At 28.7% G+C, this 7831-nt stretch overlaps 2 protein-coding genes across 4 annotated transcripts; both read right to left on the bottom strand.

Annotated features, from left to right (window-relative positions):
* Positions 1-524: 524 nt before the first annotated feature.
* On the bottom strand, positions 525-3638 carry LOC111276639 (uncharacterized). Of its 3 annotated transcripts, none has more exons than XR_016333696.1 (4): positions 3391-3638; positions 1586-1639; positions 1259-1504; positions 525-777 (listed from the first exon to the last, which is right to left on the bottom strand). XR_016333696.1 is itself a non-coding variant. In XM_022862385.2 (4 exons), the coding sequence occupies exons 1-4, from the start codon at positions 3436-3438 to the stop codon at positions 773-775; spliced, it is 312 nt and encodes a 103-aa protein (XP_022718120.2). In that variant the 5' UTR covers positions 3439-3637; the 3' UTR covers positions 525-772. The 3 variants fall into 3 exon arrangements, 2 of the variants coding, with proteins under 2 accessions (XP_022718120.2, XP_089610636.1); XM_022862385.2 differs by having other exon boundaries at positions 1259-1463; positions 3391-3637; XM_089754510.1 differs by lacking the exon at positions 1586-1639 and having other exon boundaries at positions 1259-1463.
* Positions 3639-6207: 2569 nt separating this feature from the next.
* Positions 6208-7234, bottom strand: LOC149511559 (uncharacterized). The gene is made up of 3 exons (XM_089754733.1): positions 7066-7234; positions 6695-6804; positions 6208-6566 (listed from the first exon to the last, which is right to left on the bottom strand). The coding sequence occupies exons 2-3, from the start codon at positions 6767-6769 to the stop codon at positions 6333-6335; spliced, it is 309 nt and encodes a 102-aa protein (XP_089610859.1). The 5' UTR covers positions 6770-6804; positions 7066-7234; the 3' UTR covers positions 6208-6332.
* Between the last annotated feature and the right edge of the window lie 597 nt (positions 7235-7831).

Raw genomic sequence — 7831 nt, 5'->3', positions numbered from 1 at the left:
TATTTTTTGAGAAATTCTTTATTAATGAAGCGATTGTGATGCGAATTTATAAACGCAAAAATGCTGTTATTATATACGACTTTCAATTAGAGGTGCAAATAATGGAGCAGTCCGGTCAAGTTTCTTTTCATCGTTAAAATTGATTTTATGTTTTCGTAATTTCGTGAATTTGAGTTCAATCCTTTTATTTTATAATTATTTTAGACTTGAATTTTCTCATGCTCATATAGATGTAATTTAGATTTTAATCATTTATTTGTATGCAGACATACATATTTTTATATATTATAGATTGAATTTTTAATTTTAAAAGGAAAATTATAAATACATTTTATTGTATTATTTTTATATTTAAAAAATTGTTTTATTCTTTAATTTAAACAATAAAACTCATAAATTTCATTAAGCATAAATTAGAATGATTAAAATGGTAAATAAGTTTATCATTAAGTCAATAATAATTATTTTATTTATTTGATTAATGTTGTTAAGTTTTATAAGGTATATTAATTAAACAACAATGATATAAAATTTGATAAAAATAAAAGATTAACATAATGTTTAACAAAATTAACTATAATTAGTGTTAAGTCGGCCCCGGTAGAAATCTGAAAAGAACAAAGTAATACTACACCTCACGTAATAACATAAAAATAAATACAAAAAGAATTAGTGTTCAAAAAAAGAGTAAATAAAAATCAATCAGATATCGCTGTGGGCGGCGTCAATGGACGGCAATCGTTTATAACCAAGCAATGTTCATCAAGAATATTTAATCTGCAAATTATAAAATGAAAAGTAAAATCATATAGTTGAAACATTTTTGAACAGTTCTAATCAATTAATTAGTTCATGAAAACTTCTACAAAATTTTGATGTGATTTAATTATAGTTTTAAAATTTTAATCAATATCAAATTTATTAATAAAAACCAGATTTATCCATTTTTGAATATTTAAAATAATTTTTTTTTACTTACAATGAGTTAAAATTGTAATAATAAATAACAAGAAATCAAGTCTATAAAATAAATGTTTTTTCAATGCATAAATTAAATTAAAAGTTTATATTTGATAAATTATTTATGTATAAATTGCTAATGATATTTTATTAATGAATAAATATAAATTTTTATAAATTCTTAAAAAACATACACAAAAATTTTCTTCTTAGTAAAACAACATCTAGGCCTATTAAAACGCATATAATATAGTATATTAAATATAAATTCAATAATTAATAGAAACAATTCTATTACCATCCAAATGATGAAGGATAGCATCAATGAAAAGTTGGATCCGAGCATCGTTCATTGCTGCTTGACGGTTCGCTTCTCTGGTTTTTGAGTTTCTCCGCTGAAGCTTTCCCAGCCTTGCCTTGGCTTTCCGTTCAGCCCTTTCCATGTGGTTCAGTTCTGCTCTCATCTTGGCTACCACTGCTTCTAAGCACTTCACTTCCTTTTCCTTTTCATTGTTAAATGGTATAATTAGCGCAGTAAACGCAACTGGAATTAGATCAAGGCAAGATTGATTATTGATAGAAAGCAAAGAAAGTTAGCAAATCAAATAATGCAACTATATATTACCAGAACCTTCCTTTTCCAACACCAACGATGTTTCTTTTTGGGATCTTTTGATTTCTGCGAAAAAAAAAAAAACCTATATTACTATTATGTCACTAACTACTGCTCATCTTTAATTTCTCCTCTAAAGCCCAAAAAGAGATCAATGATAAATAAAGAATGTAAATAATAAAATAAAAATCCTCATTGACTTCATTCTTAAGCTTGCACTACAGATGATGGGTGTTCACGAAACGAGTTAAACCGGGCCTACATATTGGACTAACCATTTCTAAAGTCAAGTCCGAGTTTGTAGATTTGTCTAGTTACATTATTTTATTCTTAAAATATTAAAGAAATCTATATCAATATGTTATTTATTAATAAACTCATACATTTGCGTCGAGTTATGCCTAGGATCCAGAAGTTATGCTCAAGTCACAGCCCTAACTTGGGTCACGTGTATGAGACTAGGTGGGTGGCCTAACCATCGAACATCTTTATTTGCGACAACAATGTCAAAATCCTAAAATTATATAAAAATCGATAATTTTTTCATGTAAAAGATAGAAAAGAATAACCTTTTCATTTTTAGCTTTTGGGTTGGGCTTGGACCAGCCAACCGGACTGACCGTTTCTAAAGTCAAGGCCGAACTTATTTAGATCCATCCATTTATATATTATTTTATTATTAATAAAAGAAAAAAATCATCTTAATATATTATTTATTGATAATGAAAAAAATAAAATAATTGAATTAAGCCTAGCTTAAGTTTATTTTAGAAAAGATGATAAAATTTTTTAAGTGAAATTTATGAAATTTTTAATTAAGAATAATTAAATAAAAATTAAAATCAATAAATTAAAAATTTTTGTTACATAAATTAAATGTGTTAATTTTAAAGAAAATTTAATAAATTTTGATATATATTTTTATATAGATATTTTTAATAAAAATATTAATAAAATTTTTATTTTAAAATAAATATAGATTAAATTTAAATTATAAATAATATTTTTATATATTATTAAATTTTATATTAAATTATATCAATTTATCAATTTAAAATTTTTAAAAATTTTACTAAATTATTTTTTTAAAATTTCATAAACACCACGTATAGAATTTCATATAAATTTTTTTAATCACTTTTATGGGATGGTGGGCCAACCCTGGACATCTGTACTGTAACACTCAAAGGGATACCAAATTGACGTAATATTTAACATATATTACGGTAAATTTTTTTTTTGTCATGTTATGAAAAATTATGTGGAAAATTTTAATAACGAAAAGATTAAGGAAAACTTACAATAATTTTTTTTATCTTATTGTCCTATAAAAATATTGAGTAAAAGACGGCAAAGGGAAAATTTTTTGAGCCTTGGCTTCACTTAACCGGCTCGTCGTGCTCTGTTTCTGCTTTCAAACCGCAAACTTGTTCCTTTATAACTTGGTTGGATTGTGGGAGGCCATGAGCATTTTATTTTTCTTGAAAATTGTCTCATCTTCATTGTTATTTCATATTTGTAGATGGCTTGAGTTGTTATTATTAATTAATTATTATAGAGAAATTATAAATCCAAACAAAATAAGCAAATTTATTTTATATTCCTTCGTTTTCTCTTCCTTCAAAATTTCCTTGAATCAAACAAGATCAAAGGGTTATCAAAATGAAGGATGATGCTCAAAGCCTTAGAAAACCTTTTAACCACACAGTAATCATGTGCTTTCCTGATGAAAATCCATGAAAAGAAAAAAACAAAAAATAAAAAGGACAAAGAACTACTGGTATTCCAAAAGACAAATGAAATTTCTTAATCTATACCAGTTTCTTTCGTAGCGTCGGTGTCGGGGTAGACTGGGTTTTCGCCATTCGTTTGTTTCTTTTCACAGTCGAAGAAGTCTAGCAATCAATCTTCCGTCGGCGAGGGACTCAATTATTATTCAATATCTTCCTAGCGATAGTAGAAACCGTACTCCTTATAAGAACAAGCAGCTATTGGATCCTAGCAAAGAGGATCTTTCCACGAAACTACCAAAATAGAATGGAAGAGTTGACGGGAAAGTAAAAGTAGGGGGTTCCCTTTTATAGAAAATAATCAATTTCACTGCGGGTAGAGTCGCGCGGTAAGCGTTCGATCTAGGTAAAAAAAGTAGACGGAGTCGAGCGTATTCGACGATTCACTGCTGTCAGTATCGGTGGGTATTGTGTAATTTACTGTCCCTCTGACGTTGTTTGTGTAGCTTATGTGTAGTGTCTTTATTGGATCATTGAACTTGACGTGAGTGCTTACGTACACCCTTATGTTATTACGTATAAAAGGTTTTATGCTCTTTTATGCTTCTTAACTATAATAACAAGGGTTTTAATTTGATGATTAATTTTAAAAGATGGGATCATAATTTGTTTTTTTTTTTTAATTGCTTAGAGGTAGATTAATTTAATAAACAAGAAATAATCGAGATTTCTTTTGATTATTTTTTAGTAACATTTATTTTTCATTTGGAAAACAATATTATTTGATAACAAAATTAAAGTCATTAACTATAATATGTAAGGATAATTGAAATTTGAAATTTTAACATTTGTGAGTAAATAATGAATAAGATTTTATTATTGCATAGTCTAATTATGTTCAACTTTATAGTATTAGTTTTTAAATGATTTTTGGACTTAATCAAAGGTGAACTTTCTTTTCTCAACTTATTCTTATTATTTTCCAACTTTTAAAAAGGAAAAAGAAGTAACAAATGTTCTAAAAATTGAACATAATCTAAATAAAGATTTAAGAAAAAAAAAAAACAGAAAAGAAAGAGTAAGCAAGTAGGACGGTGGAATGATTGGGTAAATTGTGAGTAAAAGTTAGTTTCTCTAGAAGAAAAAACGATTTTTAACTAAACTTCGATTGTGCAATAAAAAAAGGCTTTTTTTTTTTTTTTTTGTTTCAAATGAAGAAACTTCATTGATATCAAAAAACATCAGGTTTACAAAATAAATTGGGAAGAAAACCCTTCCATTCCATACTCTTTGGTGACCAACCTCTCACTCAAGCTGTAACTAAATTTTGTGCTAAAGTACTGTAGCTTATCTTTTAGTGGGAACTAAATGGTATGTACACAAGACGTTTAATCCAAAATATCAAAAACCATGGCAACCCACAATGTGGGCTCTCTTTTGCTTATTTCATAAATAGATAGTAAACCATGTATGAGTCAACTATGATTGAAACAAAACCAAAATCATGAGTCAACCTTAGTCCAAGGGGTGCACACACTTAGCCCGTGCACCTCAAGGGGTACGTGTGCACCTCACAAGGATGCATGTGCCAGACCCACGCACTACATGTTGTGTACAAGGCATGCCACGCACAAACACAAACACACAAAAAAAGTCAGCTAATCTTAAAGCTACTATTTCTAACAGCTCCAACAGACCAGGTATTATTATGCATCTAACTTCCTGATTTTCATGCAAGGGAATACAAAGTGAACAAGAAACACAAAAAAAAAAAAATTTGCAAACTTATTGTGACGCTATTCTTATAGTTATTTGTATATTTTACCTTTTTTAAACTGTTCAGACAAATTTTGATTACAAACTTTGCAATCTGATCCTGATCAAACAATTTAAGGATCACCTTTGTTGGTAACTACAATAGAAATAATGAAATACAAATTAAGAGATTTGTATTTATTTAATCTAATTCTATTTATAATATAATAATTTTTATAGTATTCATCATCTTATACACTAAACAAGTTAAAAACTAAGAAGGAAACTAAGAAAACTAAGAACAAGCGAAACGTAAAAAGGCTTGGTAGTTTTTGGTTTCTGGAACCCTTGCTTCTTCTTTTATTTATACTAGGCTGAAGTCTGTTCTCAAATCTTGCCACGTGTATCTCTCAAGTTAAACACTAGTCCACAAGAAAGAAACTCTAGTGAAACAAAAATGCTATTACTATGCCTGACATTCAACCATTGCTGAAATGCTTAAAGCTTAAAGTTCTCAAGCTTAAATTTCCTTGATTGCCTTGGTCTTTTCTCAAGCGTATTCAGCTTGAACCAATATAGTTTTCCTTGGCTACGTGATACTTCAGCTTGGGAGATATCATTAAGTCAATTCCATAAGTGCTCCTTAGCATCCTTGTCTAAGTTTTATTAATAATAAAACAACTTTTGTGAATAATCAAAATTTCAACTATATTCTCAAACAATTTTTGCATATATAGCCCAATTGATAATTGAATAATAAGTTATATATATATATATATATATATATGCATCATCTAGCTCTATCACAAATGTTATAAGTACTACTTTTATTGAATTTTCATAATATCATTTTAATAAATCACTTAATTATTATTAACATTTTGTGAGCAAATTTCTCATATTTTTATAAATTAAATTAAGATTTCTAAATAATTTATTTGAGATAATTTCTATTCTAATTCAGTCATGCCTAAAACAGTGACAAAACAAAAAAAGAAAAAAACAAATTAAATATAATAAGGTCAGCTGAAAAGGGAATTCACGTTAAAATATGGAATAGAAATTACTACGATCTGGTGCTTAGTAAAGCAGGAAAATAGAAGATGAAGTAACAGTTAATGAACTGAACTAGAACAACATTAATTGATACATCAACTCTTTCAATAATTAATACAATAATATTATAAGTCTTTCAATTCCATATGCTGACACTTTAATATGCAGTATTAGTACAGCGAATTAATACTAAACAAAGCAATCAAGCAACTATTATATCAACTGCCTTTGTCTTCATCAGCCACCAAAAATCCAAGCATCCCGTCAATGTAGTTTTGGATCATAGCATTTAGCTGTGCCCACTGAATGTTGACGCCCCTGAGTTGGTGGCATTTCAGAAGCAGGTCTTCTCGGTTTGAATTGCCGCCCATGTCCTCTATCCGCTCTATTTGCACAGCCTCCACCTCTGCTATCACCCCTGACCAGTATTTTACTTTCTCCTTCTCCTTCTTCTTTAATCATGGACATAGACATGGACGACATATTAACACTGCAAAGTTAGATTTTCCGGTATACAAAATCAAGGAAAAGCATAGAAAATAATTAATGCCTTGAGGGTTTTAGAAAGCAATTTGGTTACCAAACCAAGCTTCCTTTTCTTCATCCCATGGTCCTTTTTAGTAACTTTAGGTTCAATTTTCCTTCTTCTGGCCATTATTAGATGCAGTTTTTCTCTCTCGAATCTCGATTCTGTCAGAAAGTAAACGTATTTTTATTTAAAAGACTCCAAAATGAAATAAAAAAACCATATGGATCAGATTCCAAGCATGTTTAAATTTAATCAAGTGCATGGCATGCATGTTTTTTCTTGGTTGGGAAAATAGAGAAACCCAAGCAGATTTTATCATCCCTCCATACCAAGCACAAAACTCTCTCACTGCCAAAACCCAGAAATTACATAAAAACAAAGAGAAGATATCCATATTTTACTTGCATTAAAAGGGAGAATACCTTAAATTTACAACGTGCGGAAGCAGAACTTGTTATGATTTGGGATAACAATTAGAGAATTCCTATGAAGGGCTATTTATATACACAGTGCTCCTATTGGAAACAATGAGACATCTTATCCGCATGATGAACTCATCAAGATATTATCAAATCACATAAACAATGAGACTTAAACATAGGGTTTTTTTTTTTTTTTAAGTTACACTCATAATCAAACTCATAATCAAGTATTACATTCATATAATAAATTATTACATCACTAGGTAATCAATTAATAAATTATAACTTAACTAAACAACTAAATTCACACACAATAAAACTTAATTTTAAGAATTTTAAGATTTTAGGATTTCCTCCTTGGGATTAAGCCAAGGGCTCCTAGGCTAGACATTGGGTTAGTTAAATCCATTTAGTTGCATTTTTTTGTTAACCTACGCAATTCATCTTTATTGGATGCCTTTTTTTATTTTTTGTTTCAAATTTCTTGTAGCTAAAATGTTGTCATTATTTCCGGAATAAATATTGAGTCTAACGAGTGATGAAGCCTCAAAGCGTGCGATCAAAAAGAGGGTGTCGTGAGTGACCTTGCGGTAGTTTGTTCATTCATTTTCTTTGATCCAAAAATTAATAAAATTCGTTAGTTTCATGTCATATCTATAAGATTAATTTTATTAATGTACGGAGTTCCTAATTTTGTCACATGTCAAGTCTTGGTTGTCTTTTATTATGATTATTTTGAGTTTGTTTTTTATTTTTAATAAAAAAC

The sequence above is a fragment of the Durio zibethinus genome, chromosome 25 (genome assembly GCF_047325235.1).
Source record: "Durio zibethinus cultivar Kanyao isolate XHJ-2024 chromosome 25, ASM4732523v1, whole genome shotgun sequence".
Lineage (NCBI taxonomy): Eukaryota > Viridiplantae > Streptophyta > Magnoliopsida > Malvales > Malvaceae > Durio > Durio zibethinus.
This window is presented reverse-complemented; position numbering and strand designations above follow the sequence as displayed.

What these genes read in the sequence shown, in the direction of transcription:
- LOC149511559 (XM_089754733.1), bottom strand. Translation starts at nt 6,769, where the DNA reads ATGGCCAGAAGAAGGAAAATTGAACCTAAAGTTACTAAAAAGGACCAT. An exon ending in AGAAAAGGAAGCTTGGTTTG is followed by an intron (nt 6,567 to 6,694) that starts GTAACCAAATTG and finishes CCATGATTAAAG; the next exon opens with AAGAAGGAGAAGGAGAAAGT.
- LOC111276639 (XM_022862385.2), bottom strand. Translation starts at nt 3,438, where the DNA reads ATGGCGAAAACCCAGTCTACCCCGACACCGACGCTACGAAAGAAACTG. An exon ending in CGACGCTACGAAAGAAACTG is followed by an intron (nt 1,640 to 3,390) that starts GTATAGATTAAG and finishes TTTTTTTCGCAG; the next exon opens with AAATCAAAAGATCCCAAAAA. An exon ending in GTTGGAAAAGGAAGGTTCTG is followed by an intron (nt 1,464 to 1,585) that starts GTAATATATAGT and finishes AACAATGAAAAG; the next exon opens with GAAAAGGAAGTGAAGTGCTT.